This window comes from Mobula birostris, chromosome 4, assembly GCF_030028105.1.
Source record: "Mobula birostris isolate sMobBir1 chromosome 4, sMobBir1.hap1, whole genome shotgun sequence".
NCBI classification, from domain to species: Eukaryota; Metazoa; Chordata; class Chondrichthyes; order Myliobatiformes; family Myliobatidae; genus Mobula; species Mobula birostris.
The window spans coordinates 133,527,132-133,544,331 of NC_092373.1; the positions used below are offsets into that span (position 1 = coordinate 133,527,132).

Here is a 17,200-nt window from a genome sequence, read left to right on the forward strand (position 1 = left end):
TTCACACTTTTGAGTAATTTCAGATAATCACTCAGTGAAGAGGATGGGAAGTGAGGGAGCTAGTGATTACAAACTGTGGGTGGGTGCACATGTATGTCAATAAGCACATCTGTAAATCTGTTACTCCTGAAAAGTTTACTTACATATATATGTGCATTTTTTAAAAATAATTTCATGCTTCTTTGCGTTCTGGTACAAGGAGTATCACATAAGCAGGCTTTGTTTTAATTGATAAGATTGGGTTAAGTAGTAACAATGCCTAAAATTAAGAGTTAATGCGGCTATAAAGTTTAAAGTGGCACAAGAGTGCAGACGCGGGAATTTGGATAAACAATAGAAGGTTGCTTTTGTATTTCAGGCATCAAGCCAAAGTAGCCCTTGCTTGAAAAATGGCTGTCCTATTGCACTGCCGACGTATCCAAGGATCTGATTTAACAGATTGGCGGGTGTAAAAATGTCGTGGCAAAAGTAGGATCAAAAGTTAGACAGCTTAGATATTTAGTGCACCGCCAGTGTCCTCCACCCCGAGTTCTACACGGAAGGAAACAGCTTGGGAGAGGAAATACGACAATAAAACACGACATCATCTGTACAGCTGCAAATCTCCGGGCAAATTGAAACTGCAAGAGGAACACAGCACGTCGCTGAGTTCCTGCAGCATGTTATGTATGTTGCTCAAGATTTCCAGTATCCGCAGAAACTCTAGATGAGAATATTCCCTAATCCATAGTGGGTACTAAGTATCCGGACAAACTGCAGTGCGGCCTCAGCGTGGCAATGAATGCCCCGCTATCCCTCACCCAACCCGGCTCCCATTCGAGGTCGCATCACCTTCCTGTGACGTAGGGCGGTACACGCCGTGACTAGATCTCGCGGGATCGCCTCCTCTTCCTTTTCCAGCTTCCCGGGCGACATGGCTGTCGGTAAAAATAAGCGGCTGACCAAAGGAGGCAAAAAGGGAGCCAAGAAGAAGATGTAAGCCGCCCGAAAGCGAGCCGCAGGCGTCGCGCTGATTATTCTCTGCACAGAGCTGGGGTGAAATCGGAGAAAGTGGGAAGGATGGTGGAGATGTTGAGTGGATTATGAAGGCGGGCGGGGAAAGGGAGAGAGACGCCGGGCCTGGGCCGTTGGCTTGAAGCCGCGACATGCGGGTCTGTAACCGCAGTGAGGCCGAGCAAAGCACACAGAGCGTGCAAATTCGGCTGCTCTTGGACTCGGAGCCGGGATTCCCTCTGTTGCCTTGGAGCCAGGCGGCGATGTTCCACCCTAGGAACGTGGACTGTTAGAAATCGAAGCAGGAGTTGGTTGTTGGTCACGGTCACTAAAGAAATTCGGGGCTAAATCTTCGTAACAGTCTTCCTTTGCCTGCACTAAACCGTGATTTTCTTAATTTCAAAACAAACCTCTCTGTCTTGGGGTATTCCAGATTTACAGTCCTTCGGTCTGGTCTCTGGCCTGAAGGACTTCTCTCTTCTTTTGAGCGTCTGATCACTAGTATTGAGTACTGAGTCAGGAAACGTTTAATTACATTTATTTATAGGAATTCTTCACATTTCGATGAGGGTCATTCTGTGAGCCTTTATAAGTACAGGCCTAGTCTTCATCTGACACACCTAGGAATCATTCTGATGAAATTTTGAGGCATTCTCATCTATCGTAATGTTTGAACAGGGATATTAGGCCCTGTAAACAGTATTACAAGTGCATTAGTCTTAGTGATTTGGGTGCTGAACAACAGATGCTATTTTCACATTCCTCTCTAGATTGTAACCTGATTGTACCAGTTACTTTTCTGAAATCTTATTCGAATGTCTTTCCACAGTGTGGACCCTTTCTCCAAAAAGGACTGGTATGATGTCAAGGCTCCAGCAATGTTTAACATTAGGAACCTGGGCAAAACCTTGGTCACAAGGACCCAGGGAACTAGTAAGTGTTCTCCAGTATGCATCTTCTACCTGGCTTTGGCTAATTAATTAATCAGAACATAAGCTGAAACTTCGATTGTAAGGCTTAAAAGCAAAGACTGTTATTTCTAATGTACTAGTAGGTTAATGCAGTTAGTTGGCTGCTTTATGTTCGAACAGTACTTGGCCTTTATGCATAAAATCTATTTTAAATCTTGCACAAAGCAGGCAAAATGCTGGAGGAAATCAGCAGGTTGGGTAACATCTACAGAGTGAAATGGACTATTGGCATTTTGATTTGTGAGTCAGACCTCTTGGGTTTCTTGTACAAAACCCCACACACAATAAATGCTGGTGAACGCAACAGGCCAGGCAGCATCTATAGGAAGAGGTACAGTCGTCTTCCCAGCTCTTAGCTTCATCCCTACCCCTCCTGTCTTCTGTCATTTTGGATCTCCCCTCCCCCTCCCCCTCCCACTTTCAAATCTCTTACTATCCCTTCTTTCAGTTAGTCCTGACAAAGGGTCTCGGCCCAAAATGTCGACTGTACCTCTCCCTATAGATGCTGCCTGGCCTGCTGTGTTCACCAGCATTTTGTGTGTGTTGCCTGAATTTCCAGCATCTGCAGATTTCCTTGTGTTTGCATATCGTTTAGGCCCTTTGACGTTCCTGTTGATACCTAATTGAAAATTAGATAAGTAAAAATGATTGTCAGCTTGGTGTAGTTTTTGATTTTCCTCATAAGTAATGTTCTGTTTAATATGCAGAAATTGCCTCAGAAGGCTTGAAGGGCCGTGTATTTGAGGTGAGCCTTGCCGACTTGCAGAACGATGAAGTGGCCTTCCGCAAATTTAAGCTGATCGTTGAGGATGTTCAGGGCAAAAACTGCCTGACCAACTTTCATGGGATGGACTTAACACGTGACAAGATGTGCTCAATGGTCAAAAAATGGCAGGTAAAGTTATTGAACAGTTGTCCGTGATTTGAGTAGTGAATTTTGCTTTTGTATAATTCTGAGTGAATTTACTTGTTAATACCCAATTACCAAGCACCCAAGGTAACAAAATTGGTTCTTAGTATAGGTATCCCCATCAATTACGGTGTCATATTAGGAATGTATAGAATAAAACTGCAGATGTTATAAATCTAAATGCTGGAAAATCAGCTCATTAGGCCACTCCTGTGGGAAGATCCACAATGCAGCCTGACCTGCTGAGCAGTTACAGTAATTTCTGTTCTTATTTTAGTAAGGAAACTGCATGGGCTTTGGTTTGTTCCTTAACATTTTTAATGTACTCAGTTTTCTAATACTTCATTAATTTCTTTCATAGAGGGAAACACAGCCCTTCAGCTCAAAGAGTCAGCATCTATTTTACACTAATCCAGCTCTTGAATTTTATTTTCATCTCACTTCCATTAACTCCCCCACCAATCGCCAGTCTCTTCTACTCAGTCACATACAATGGCCAATTAAACTATCAGATCTCACGTATTTGTGATGTATGGAGGAGACCAGAGCATCCATAAAACCCCGTGTGCTCACAGGGAAAACGTGCTAATTCCCCTCAGCATTGGAAGTTGGGATTGAACATATGTTTTAGTGCTTTCATTGCTGTCTTTCTAAGCGGCCTTGCACTGCCACAGAGCATGGTTAGGCTGCTTCAGATATTTGAATATCTTTAAGATATAATCCAGTTTTTGGTAGGTGCAAATTATTCCGAGGTACAACTTGAGTTGCTATTTTTCATTCTCATCCACACCAAAAATGTTTTGGGACCGATATTAACCCTGTCTGCTCTACTGGATGAAAGTTTACATGGTGCTGTATTGAAAAGTAACTGTAAAGCTATTCCTGTTGTGTTGGCAAGTCTTTTCTGGTTACCTTGACATCATTATTTTTATTTTAGCGTGAGGTTCTGCAGGTTCTATTTCATACCTTTTGGTGTGTTTTCACATGTATATAGAACAATATTTTTCCTTGGTGATTATAATGGTTTTACCAGTTTTTTTTCTCTGATTTTCGTTTTAGACTATGATTGAAGCCCATATTGATGTCAAAACTACGGACGGGTACCTTCTGCGCCTTTTTTGTGTAGGCTTTACAAAGAAGCGCAACAACCAGATCCGTAAAACCTCCTATGCTCAGCACCAGCAAGTTCGTACAATCCGCAAGAAGATGGTAGAAATTATGACACGTGAAGTTCAAACCAACGATCTCAAGGAGATAGTCAACAAGTTGTGAGTAATCTGAACTGTTACGTTTTTATTTCTCTTAACGCTCCAGTATTTTGCATTTCACTGAAGCACAGTTGAAGTGAGTTTGTGCAAAGTGGCAGGTGCTAGTAAAATAACCATGTACAGGCGGTTGTATGTACTTATGAAATGGGTCAAGGAGCTAAGAATGAAGACAATCCTTGAGTGGATGATGGTTAACTGGAATCATGGGTGCAAGTGTGCTGTCCTCAAGGATATACTGGCTTTGGAGGTGGTGCAGAGGAGCTTCACCAGGTTGATTCCACAGATGAGTGAGTTAGATTGAGTCACCTAGGATTCAGAAGGATGAGAGGAGATCTTATAGAAATATATAAAATTGTGAAAGGGACAGACCAGGTAGGGACAGGAAAGTTGTTTCCACTGGTAGGTGAGACTAGAACTAGCGGACATTGCCTCAAGATTGGGGGAGTAAATTTAGGACAGAGATGAGGAGGAACTGTTTTCCCAGAGAGTGGTGAATCTGGAATTTGCTGCTCAGTGAAGCAGTAAGCGGTAAATAAATTTTAGATAAGGTTGGATAGATTTCTGCATTGTAGAGGAATTAAGGGTTATGAGGAAAAGGTATGTAGGTAGAGATGAGTCCGTGGCCAGATCAGCCATGATCTTACGAATGGCGGAGCAGGCTCGACGTGACAGATGGCCAACTCCTGCTCCTATTAACTATGTTTATAGATTCTGGATAGTATAGGCTTAGAATCTGCAGTTTCACTCAACACAGGATTTTAGCTGAAAAGCTCTCTATTCCAAGATGTGGCAGTTCTTTTTTTCAATTCCTAGACTGACTGTTTATCCCATTAAATATTTGAATTCAAGTATAACATTCCCTCAGACCACTTGGGCTCCAGCATATTTTTGTTTTAGTTATTACTCAAAAGTTTTTGGTTACTGTTGTCACTTTGGCCTTAGACCTGCTGAATCTGAACGCTACTATCTTTTATTTAAACTATTAATACATTTTACTGCACTTTCATGCCTTCAGGCCCCGTAGGCCTGAGTCGACATAGTAGTAGTTACTGCACTTGGAGAATGTCAATGTCACTGATGTTGAATGTCACCTGTCCATGAACTTGTGACCCTCAGAGGCAAACAGATATCTGAAATGTAAGACTTCCTCCACTAGTGCTCTCTCCCAAATCTTATATTTTCTGTCACCTCAAGGGTGCACATGGCATTGATCTTGTGGGTCCATTCTTTTGACATTGTGGCCAATGGACCTTATCTCTGCCATTTTTCAAATTCTTGGGTTCAGTCATGTACATATTTGAAGCTTTTTCATTATGGACATTTCTTCTAAATTTCCTTTCTTCATTTAGTGGCCACTAAAGCCTGGCTGAGCTTATTTTGAACCTTTGGCTTCACTCACTTTTTTCACATAAGGCCCAGGTAGAGTGAATAGAAAGGGCCAATGTCCCCTCAAGTTGTGGTCAACAACATGGACAACAGACTTAAAGTAAATGGTGGAGGATGAGGGTAAATGATTTTCACTCGTGGCGGCATGGATCTGGAACTTGCTACTGTATGGGGTGGGTGCCGTCCCGAATCCGGGGTTGGCAGCTGTGCACCTCCATCTTCGATCTTGCGGCAGCACCAAGTACAGCCTCTCCTCCAGTTTGTTCTCGCTGGCCACCTTGGCACAGCCTGCCGAACTCGAACCCGAGGCCATATCGGCCTCCAGCCGCGGCTGCTTCTTCGAGCTCAGCCCTTCCTTAGGCAGAGGCCTTGGGCAGATCCAGGCACACAGTGCAGCGCCCAAGTTCATCATGTCTCTTCTAACTAAGTGCATAGCATACGATTCATAGATACATGGTGAGGCTTTAATCTCTTCCATGGAAGATGGCTGTTGGCTCACAAGGAGCTCTTCCGCCCTTTGTCAGGTCTATTTTTCAGTCCTGCTGGGTGTCCTCACACCTTCCTCACCAGACTAAGTCCGGTGGGGGAGTCGGCCAAGTCGCCGACCACCTGACCACGGTTCCCAACCGAGTGCTGGGTGCTCACCCCCCCCCTCGCCGAATCTCTCCGAGCAGCCGGCGACCAAACCGGAATGGGATGAGATGGTGAGGAATTAATCACGCTTTGCTAGTACTTCTATATGTGCTTACAAAAGATTAGTGTCTGCATCAGGAATAGGCTGGATTGTTCTTGATTGGAGCAGACCTGTTTGTGCAAATGGTGATGCAAACCTGTGCAGACCTGTGATGCAAGTTTTCCCTAGTTCAAAGTGGGAGACTGCATCCTTTGCCACTCTCACCATTCTGGGCTTCCTACTTTTGTCTCTCTTTGTGGCACTAATGGTTTGATTTGTGCTGCTATTTACAAGTGCCTAATTTTGTCCATTTTACAGTTTCTGATGTTGCCTGTACCTTGCCTTTGAAAAGTTGCTTGTCATTTCTTGGGAATAAGTTTCAATCAATTACTGATATTTATTGTTAGCCCCTCTTTTCAGTGTTCTTTTGATAGTACCTTCTCCCACCATGCCCTTGCAGGGCCTGTGTTTCTCCAAATCTTATGTTCAGAAAGATGCAACATTTCAATCTAACACTTAAATATTTCTTCCCCTACCTTAAACCTCATGTTCCCCAGGTCACTGGTCACATTTTGTCCCATTTCCTGGACTTTGGTCTTCACAACTTCCTTTGTTCATGAGAAGATTTCTTCTTCTTGCCTTCTACTCCACTAACCATATTCAACAGATCAGGCATTGCAGCATTCATGATGTTGGTGGTTTTGGTAATGAGGACGTAGTCTTTGCCTGCAGGATATTAATTAGTTGGTAAAATGATCAGAGCAATGACAGATTGGATTTAATCTTGCTAAGTGTAGGGGTCTTGGCCTGAAATGTCGACTGTACCTCTTCCTAGAGATGCTGTCTGGCCTGTTGCGTTCATCAGCAACTTTGATGTGTGTTGCTTGAATTTCCAGCATCTGCAGAATTCATCTCACACTTAAACACGAGGATATATTTTGGAAGATTTGAAATGGGTACTATTAAGGAGTAGCGATGAAGATATCCAAAGGATACTAGAAAGTGGTTAAGAAGGCATATGCAATCATTGCCCCACCTGTTGAAGGTATAGAATGCAAGATCAGAGAGGTTATGGTATAGTTTTAGTAATTATCAGGTCACAACTCTATTGTCATGTGTAGTTCTGCTCACCACATTGGAAACAATGTGAGTGCACTGGAGAGTATGCAACAGAGATTCATCGGAGACTGTCTTGAATGGAGTGTTTCGGTAATGAGACTGGATTTACGTTCCTTACAGTGGAGGAAGCTGAAGGTGGCCCTGGTTGGGCTATTCAGAATCATCAGATGCATAGGGTTAATCATAAGCTTTTCACCTATCGGCTGTCTAAAACTAGAGCCAAAGATTTAGAGGGGATTTGAGGAATTTTCTCCAGGGTTGTGGTTTTATTTGGGAATGCATTGTCTAGGGAGTTGGTGAAGGAGAATTTTAAAGATTTATATATTTACAAGCACTTCAATTAAACCATAAAACATAGGAGCAGAATTAGGCCACTCTTTGACACACTAACTAACCAAGAACCTATCAACCTCTGATTTAAATATACTCAGTGACTGACCTCCACAGATGTCTGTGGCAATGAATTCCACAGATTTACCACCCTCTGGCTAAAGAAATTCCTTTTCCACCTCTATTCTAAATGAATGGCCGTCTATTCTGAGGATATACCCTCTGGTCTTAGACTCGCCCTCAATAGGAGACATCCTTCCCACATCTACTCTGTCCCGGCCTTTGGATGTTTGATGGGTTTCATTGAGATCTCCACTCATTCTTTTCAACTCCAGCAAACCAGTAAACCTCTTGTTTTAGTTCTACAGTTTCTGAATCAGTTTCTTCTTCCTCTTGTTTTTCTTCCATCTTGACATCAGACATTGGTGCTTCAGGAGTAGTCTTAACCAGAGCCATCAAATGCTGCTGGTATGGTAACCCTTGCATTCTCAATATCAGTCTTGTGAACCTTCTCTGGACCCTCTCCAATGCTAGCACACCCTTTCTAGGATAAGGGACCCAAAACTGTGCACAGTACTCTCAAGTGCAATTTGACCAATGGCTTAGAAAGCCTCAGCATCACATTCTTGCTTTTACATTCTAGTCCTCTCGAAATGAATGCGAATATTTGCCTTCCTTACCACCAACTCAACCTGCAAGTTAACCATCGGGGAATCCTGCATAAGGACTCCTAAGTCCTTCTGTATCTCTGATATTTTTTGAATTTTCTCCCTCTTTAGAAAATAGTCTACACCTGTATTCCTTCTACCAAAAGGCATGACCATGGACTTCCTTACACTATATTTCATCTGCCACTTTTTCCCCATTCTCCGGATATGTCCAACCCCCTCCACCTATCTCTGTATTATCTGTAAACGTGGCTACAAAGTCATCCATTTCCATCATCCAAATTGTTGACATAAAAAAGGAGCAGTCCCAGTACCGACCCCTGAAGAATCCCAGTTGACACCGCAGCCTCCTTTGATCTTCTATCCACACAAGTATCTCTTGTGTAATATATCATGGGCTCTTCTCTTGCTGAGCAGCCTCATGTGCAGCACCTTGTCTAAGGCCTTCAGAAAATCCAAGTAAATAACATCGATGGACTCCTTTGTCTATCCTGTTATTTCCTCAAAGAATTCCAACAGATTTCTTTTTAAGGAAATTACACTGACTTTAGCCTATTTTACCATGTACCCTGAAACCTCAGCCTTAATAATGGACTCCAACATCTTCTCAGCCATTGAAGTCAGGATTTCCTGCCTTTAGCTTCCTTCCCTTAGAGAGTAGAGTGATATTTGCAATTTTCCAGTCCTCCAGAGGTATTCAAAACCCTAGGGTGTAGTCCATCAGGATCTTCAAACCTTTCAGCTTCCCAACCACCACCACCTTATTAGTATCAACTACACTCACTTCTGCCCCATGACACTCTTGAGTTTCTGGCATATTGCTGGTGTCTTCCGCAGTAAAGTCTGACGCAAAGTACTTAGTTCGTCTGCCATTTCTTTGTCCCCCATTACTACCTCTCCACTCTCACCTTATACTCTTTTGTACTGTATATCTGAAAAAAAAACATTAGTATCCCATGATAGTTTTGGCTAGCTTACCTTCATATTCAATCTTTTCTCTCCTAACGTTTTTTTTTTGTTGCCTTCATTTGTTTTTTAAAAGCTTCCCAATCCTTTAACTTACCGCTAATTTTTGCTGTATTATTTACCCTCTCTTCCTTTTATGCCATCTTTTGGCTTCCCATTTCAGCCATGATTGCTCTCAGAAGCTCCGACCATGTCCCCTGCCAATTAACTTTGGCCAGCTCCTCTCGTGCATCTGTAATTACAGTTACACCACTGATACACTTGACTTTACCTTCTTAAACTGCCGGGTGTATTTTATCATGTTATGATCACTACCTCCCAAGGGTTCGTTTATATTAAGCTCCCTAATCAAATCTGGTTCATTACACAACACCCAAATGGGAATTTCCTTTCCTCTAGTAAGCTCAACCGCAAGATGCTCTTTTTAAAAAAAAACAACTGGTAGGCATTCTAATTCCCCCTCTTCGGATCCATCACCAACTTGACTTTCCCAATGTACCTGCATATTGAAATATACATTCTACAACATAGCTACTGCTTGTGAGCCTGTATAAAGTCCTATCGGGGTCTTTTTACTCTTGCAGTTTCTTAACTCTATCCACAAGAATTCTACGTTGTGGCATAGAAGGCTACAGTCCAAACACTGGTAAATGGTTATAGTATGGATGGGGGCTGCATATTTGGCAGCTATGATAAGCCAAAGGATCTGCTTCTGTGCTACACGACTGCAAACCACTGTCAAATTACGTTCAACTCTTTTGACATTCCGAAGGCAGCACTTTTTCAGGCATTCTGGTTCGTTCTTTAAATGGTTACTCCCTTTTCGGTGACACCTTCCTGCACCAGACATATAATGCATTCTTTGTTTCTTTGCTTTGTCACTGTCATGGGGGTCCAAAAAAGTATTCCTGCCATTTAAAACTTTGATTTGTTGTCTTTAAAATTAGTATTTCCATAGTATATCAGGGAGATTAAATCAGACTGTTTTGATGGATGCAGCCTTCACTCTACACATCTGACACTGAGCTTTGAGTTTAATTGTCAAACTGAATCCCTTTATCCTTGGGATTCACTGGATTGTAGAACAGGCCTTTGACTAGACACTTATTTTCTCACTTGTGTTTTCATTTCTGGCAAATCATATGTGATGGTAGATCATCAACTTTTGACCAAGTGTAGTGGCCAATTTTATTTGAATACTACCATTACTCCAGCAAAGTATTTTAATAGAGAGTATAATTGCTAAAGTCTTTTTGGCTGACCCTGCGAAAGAAGTGATTTTGTGAGGTAAAGTTTGAGAAACTTAACATTAATATTCAAGCCCCTATAATCATATCATTCCACCATTCACTTTTTAGGATACCAGACAGCATCGGGAAGGATATTGAAAAAGCTTGCCAGTCCATTTATCCGCTCCATGATGTGTTTGTCCGGAAAGTCAAGATGTTGAAAAAGCCCAAATTTGAGTGTAAGTTCTGCTTCTATATGCCTTTCCACATTTGAAACTTTGTGTTGTTCTTATTATAGCAGTGTCAGTCTGTGAATGCTGAAATTCAAGAACGAGAATATGTTGATTGGTATTTAAGGATTTGTTATTTATAGCAATGTGGAGTTTGTTTTGTGTCCATCTATTAAAGGTTCCAGTCCTGCATGAAAACCATTTGAACTGGTCAATAATAGAACATAGAATAGTACAGCACATTACAGGCCCTTGGACCCACAATGTTGTGCCGACCCTCAAACCCTGCCTCCCATATAACCCCCCACCTTAAATTCCTCCATATACCTGTTAGATTTTAAAGCTCTTTTGATTATTAAGTGCAGAACAAACATGAAGTGACTATAATTGGGCGGAGCTGGAAGGGGTTAAATGACTTGAAGGGCTGCTGATCAGCAGGGAGCATCAGTGCTTGAGACATTGGGTAGCTAGTAGATGTGAAAATGAGTGGTAAGAAACCAGGGTGTGATACTTTGCAAGGGAGTTAATAGTTTAACTAAGGGTGGCATCAGTTTGTCCCTGTGCCATTTACAAGCACCACGCTTTAATTGATTTCAGCAAGGCAGAGGATGGTAGGAAAGTTGAGGGTGAGGTTAAATGTTCTTAACAATGCAGTATAAAATTTCAGTCTTGGAACCCTGAAAGAGGCTACAAATACATGATAACATCTTGATTTGATTAGACCCGTAGTCTTATAGAATAAAATTGTAAATATTTAGCCACCTTTTATCAATATCTTACTAAGTTTTGTGCACAATTTTAGATCTTGCTAGCCATGTTTCAAGTAATCAATCTGTCAATATACAAGTGAAATGCTAACTTAACTAATTAATAACCCTAATAAGTTTTAAATAAAATATAGGAATCCATTTTCGGAGAAATTGTCTGAATCCTCAAGGCAGTAAGCTTAGTAGAAGGTATCCAATGTTTTTTTTAATGAATGCATACTTTAAGTGCAGTATGTAACTATGTACCCTTTAATCAAAAAGATTTTTCAATCTTAGTTGGCAAGTTCTTGGAATTGTAAATATTAAATCAGTTCATCTGGAAATGTCTGAGGTGGTCAAAAGGGTTAATAATGCAGGGACAGATGTATTCCTGCTGTTCAAGACAGGACTGATCTACCTCAGTGCCAGTTTCTTGCGTTAATCTGGTATGTTCTGATTCTCCTAAAATTTGAGGAGCTTTCAATCTCAAATATACTGAGTGTATGAGGTGGCATGGTCCTCTTGGGTAGTGAGTTCCATGGACTTTTTTTTTTAGTGTGAAGTAATTTATTTTCACCTGTCCTACATGGCTGACTACATTTTTGTTTTACAACTTTTGAATCCCACTCTGGGTATTCCAGAATAGGGAAGCATTACTCTGCATCTGTGTTGCCAAGCCCCATTAATATTTCGGGCAGATTCAGATCACCTTTTATTCTTTCAAACTCTGGGCCCAGTTGGCTAATTTATTGTACAATTAATTCAGCCAAGAAATTGGGTTGGTACACCTTTGCACAATATTCAAAATAGTCTCACCAGGGATCTATATAATTGGTGCACTCTACTCACTTGTGAACTTCTGTTGACCCTAATTTAATTGTATTTCCAAATGCTTGATGAACCTCCAAGTAAACTCTTCAGTACACTCTGATCCTTCTGAACACGAGAGCCTTCTATTGTCTCACCTTTTTTAAAATATACTTTGCCTTCCTATTTCTTGCACCAAACAGATGACTTCACGTTTTTCCTCATAATCTACCCCATTTAGACAAAATGACCATTCATTTTATCTATATCCTACTGAAGATCAATTAGATCCTCACTATAACCTAGCTTCATCAGCATGTTTGAATACATGATTCTTGATCCTCTCATCCAATCACTGATATAGATTGCGAACACTTTACTTGTTAGCTATTCTGCTCTTTACAACTTTAAACAATCCCAGCAGATTTATTTTCTATTTCATGAATCCATGTTAACTGCCCATTTCCTTATTTTCCTTACTAAATGATAGGCTGAGGTGGCAATTGTTTCTTGATTTCACATACTCTCTTAAATAATAACATTTAACTTGCTACCTTCCAGTCTGTGGGAGCCATCCTAATTCTCTGGTTTCAAAGATGGCAACTAGTTTATCCGCTCACTGAAACTGCCACCTTCAAAACCCTATGATCCAAGTCAACGTGTTCTGGGGATTTTATTGCCTTTTGTTTTCTCAGTACTAATTTTTATATTGTTAATTTCTTCATGCTTATCAACTCTAGACTGTGATTCTCCACTATTTAATGGTTTAAAAAAAAGTGAAATGAAAATTCTGGAACAAACTTACTGAAAATTGAGTGTAGAGGATTAATGTTAAGTTGATGCAAGGGAAATGGTGAGCCAGCTGAAAGGTTGGGGTCACATTTGTGGGCTATTTGAAGGTGTTCGGCAAAGTAGAAAGTGAGACTCACATGAAGATGGAAATATAGTTGGAGGAGCAGCCAAGACAGTTCAGTCTTGAAAGAGGGGTAAATGTGTTTAGAGCAGGGGTAGGCAACCTTAAGCACAAATGATTTTCTAGCATGCGTTATTCATTAATTTGAGGCAAAACATAACTAGGTGTTTTTAAATGGATAATTCCCATATTTCAAGTTTTTTTTATGGCATTTATTAGGCCCACCGTGTTCTCATCAGTACGCGATCCGACCCACAGAGGCAAAAAGGTTGCCAACCCCTGGTTTAGAGGTATCAAATTACAGAGGAAGATCCATTTGATGGGGTCTTGGAGTGGAAGTTGAAGATGGAGGGAGTTCATTAATGCTTGGGAGAAGAACAGATGACAGCAGAAGTACCGGAAATGGAACAGATGTATTTGACGGACCTTTGGCTATGAAGAAGGGGAAGCCAGCTTTGAGAGGAAAGGAAGACTTATCGGAAGCATTTGAAAGTAGCTTTGTTCCCAGATGAGGCAAAGATCAACGGGGAGAATATGCCAATTGAAAGTAGCATGGGGAAAGGTGCAGTGAAGATACTGTAGAATCTACATGTTGACAAATTAGCTATTTCCTCGAAAGCAGCAGTTGCTGAGGGTTTGATCTAAGCAGGTATTGACTTAGTTCAGTGAGAATGGAATTGGTTTATTGTCGTGTACCAACCTTTGTTTATTTGGGACACTATGCCACTTAATTGGAGCAGCAGGTTGTTGCCATACAGGTTCTAACTAGCGTCATTTGTGTGTGTTGTGTTCAGAAAGCAGTATTTTTGTCACATATTTGGTGAGAAGTAGCAGTAAGACAGTTCAGGATTGTTTTGCTTATTGCAGTTTCAAGCTTTCGGGCTTCAGGAGTTGTTCAGCCAGAAGAAGAAAATGTGACATGAAAATTGTTTGGGTTTCTCTGGTGACAAAGTGGAAATAGGCCTTGAGGATAATAGAAGTGAGATCAATCAGGAAAATAAGGTGCCAGGGAGCTGTTTTTGCATTTCTTTTGACGTTTGGGATTATGAAAAAAATATCAACTGTACTGCCCTTGTTGGAAGGTTTAATGACAATATTGCAGTTAGTGAGAGAAGAGTTGGGATGAACAGAGTAAAATAACATGCAACAAGTTTGTGATTTGGGACAATTAACTGTGTTAATTGTTCAAAATTCAGTTTCAAATTATTCTTGGATCAAAGCAAAGCTGATTGTAGTTTTAAGGCTCGATCAACCAATGTTCTGGCCAAAGTACTATGTTGTAATTATTCTGTTGTATGATTTGCTGAGTTGTTCTGGTGTTTCATTAAGGTTAATGGAAATTCTTTTGTTCTAGTGGGCAAACTGATGGAGCTGCATGGTGAAGGAGGAAGTGGTGCAAGCAAACCATCAGGTGAAGAGACTGGTGCTAAAGTAGATCGAGCTGATGGATATGAACCTCCTGTCCAAGAAACTGTCTAAATATGTATAATAAAACATCTCTTTTATGACGGCTTTATTGTTTCGTTTAGTTTTCTAGTTGAAGGCTTAAATAAATAGGCGAAGTTGTCATTCTGGACCATAAGGGGAGTACTTGTATTAAGATTTGCATTAGAATTTGCATCTTATCCAGCCTTTTTCAGCTATACTGGAAAGGTTTGTGACACTGGTCTATTAATCTGATCTTGTTTGACCAAGGAAGTCTGGTGAAGCTGAGTTCACAAAGGTTCAAATACCAAAGATTAGTGGTTATCAGCAATCAATCATTTCTTAGTTCAAGGTAAATTTATTATTTAAGTTTGTGTCACCATATGGGATTCATTTTCTCACATGCATTCTTAGTGGAACAAAGAAAACCTATATAATAAGTGGAAAAACTGTTATTCACGTTGGTTTGGAAGCATGATGGTTGAAGATTAATAAATATTCCTGAACCTGGTGGAGAAGAGCGTACCTCCTTCTACACACTTGGTGTAGAATACAACTGAAAACCTTACAGCAGCAACTGGATAAATATCCCGCCCTAACTAGATTAAAGTATTTATAAAAATTGGTAGTTATTTTAATAAATTAACTGCTATTAGAATAGGGTGTTTCTACTTACATAATTTAATATGGATTTTTCAAGAAATGAGGCAGAGGGCAGATGTTTTGACGTCCTAGGTATAGCTGTGACTAAAGTTAGAAGTTTGACTTAAAAGTTGTGCACCAGTTACCATTTGACTTAATGCTAACATGCGCTACAAGATTCACTGCCACTAAACGCTTTAAACCACTACCAGCAAAACTGGAATGATATCATCTAGATCATGTTTTATTTGGTACGCCATGCGTCATTAGTTTTTTGTGCTAGGTTGGTGGCTCAGTGTTGCATTCCTCTCAGTCAGAAAATTTGGGTTGTCACAAATGCCTTGCTGCACACTAAGTTTTTAAATAGTCACTTATGCAAACTTGTGATCTTTTATCATAATGTGCTTCCTTGCATTGTGTTTCTTGCATCACCTAGTTCTAATCTGATTAATAAGGGAATTACTTGATTGTCTCTGGCAGCCTCAATAGCATTACCTTGTGTTGCCATTGGGCAATTTCCAAACTAACACCTTTGCTATAAGAACAGAAGTGAGTCAGTTAAGTTTACTAGGGATGAGAAACAAATGCTGACTTTGCCTTGCATCCTGGTGACAATTTTGAAGATACCTGAAGTGTCTTAACTCTTGTGTTTCCAGAGAATCATTTTAAGATCAAATACAAATTTATGCAGGCTTTCAGTGGATGAATATACTTAGTTTCTCTGACATCTGTGCATGTAAGAGTCATGTCTGGAAAGGTTCGGGCTCTCTGAGGATTTGTGGCGATGACAGTTGAAATGGATCCTCTGCAATGCATAGTTGTATCCTATCTGACAGTTTTGGCTGCTGCTTGGTGGAAGTGTAGTAAATGATAGGAGAGCCACATCTTTCGATTGATAGTGGGACTGGGCAAAAGAAGCTAAGGGGAAATGGGAACTTAAGCCAACTTGTCACTAAAAGGATGGGGTGGGTATGGCCAGATCTCTGGGTGGGCTTAAGTTGTATTAAGTACTGATTTATTTTTACAAGTTGAAGTTATTTTATCAATGTTTTGTTTTACTGCCAAACCTAGTTTGGCTTGGAACCATACTACATAATCAAATTAGGTTGAAGCAAACAGAACTGCTGGAAACAGAACAAGCAACAATTTAACGAACTGGCACCAAGTGTGACTGACTTAATTTGGTCACCTGACTTTATCTCAGTATCTCTGATACTGTAATCTCACAACTGAACGTCAAGCCATTGCCTCCCATTCATAGACCTCATTTCCTCAAGACACCTCCAAAAATTTCAGCCCTTTCACCCCAAGTCAACATAACACGATTCTATCTCCTAATCCATAAGCAGGAGTCTTTCATAAACTGCTAAATTGGATCAAATGTTGGCTTAATCATGAATAACTGAGGGCAGTATTGGAGAGGTGATTTTGTTTTTTGACTGGTGGTCTGTCATCATGGTTACTCCACAAGGATCTTTACAAGACCTCAAGCTGTACAGTGAAGAAACAGAAAACCCATAACTCCCAAGTGGAGTCATGGGGACAGTGGCGTGATGGTGTTTTTTGTAGCAGGCTTGCTTTCTTTTATGAGGCCAAGTTGCTAGCTTGAGCTGCACAGTAGCATAGTGTTTAGTGAGACACTGTTACAGCTTAGGGTGTTAAAGAGTTTAATTCTGGCAGCAACTGTAAGAACTTTATTCTCCATGTGACCAAGCGGATTTCCTCTCGGTGCTCTGGTTTCTGCCCACAGTCTAAAGTCACCAATTAAATGATTAATTGGGAATTGTAAATTGCTAGTGTGAAATAGGTTGGTTGCTGGGTGATGCAGCTCATTGAGCTGGAAGGTCCTGTTCAATGCAGTATCTTAAATAAAAAATAAATGACACATTATTGAGTTAGGGATTGTGAGGAACATTGTCAAATG

General features: G+C 40.8%; 1 protein-coding gene across 1 annotated transcript; it reads left to right on the plus strand.

Annotated features, from left to right (window-relative positions):
- Positions 1 to 866: 866 nt before the first annotated feature.
- rps3a (ribosomal protein S3A) lies at positions 867 to 14,721 on the plus strand. Its single transcript, XM_072256052.1, has 6 exons — positions 867 to 975; positions 1,823 to 1,926; positions 2,672 to 2,859; positions 3,934 to 4,142; positions 10,643 to 10,752; positions 14,564 to 14,721. Exons 1-6 carry the CDS (start codon positions 914 to 916, stop codon positions 14,686 to 14,688), a joined length of 798 nt encoding a protein of 265 aa, XP_072112153.1. The 5' UTR covers positions 867 to 913; the 3' UTR covers positions 14,689 to 14,721.
- Positions 14,722 to 17,200: the final 2,479 nt, after the last annotated feature.

Coding starts and splice junctions, on each gene's coding strand:
- rps3a (XM_072256052.1), top strand. CDS start 914: ATGGCTGTCGGTAAAAATAAGCGGCTGACCAAAGGAGGCAAAAAGGGA. Junction 976..1,822: donor AAGGGAGCCAAGAAGAAGAT/GTAAGCCGCCCG, acceptor GTCTTTCCACAG/TGTGGACCCTTTCTCCAAAA. Junction 2,860..3,933: donor CAATGGTCAAAAAATGGCAG/GTAAAGTTATTG, acceptor TTTTCGTTTTAG/ACTATGATTGAAGCCCATAT.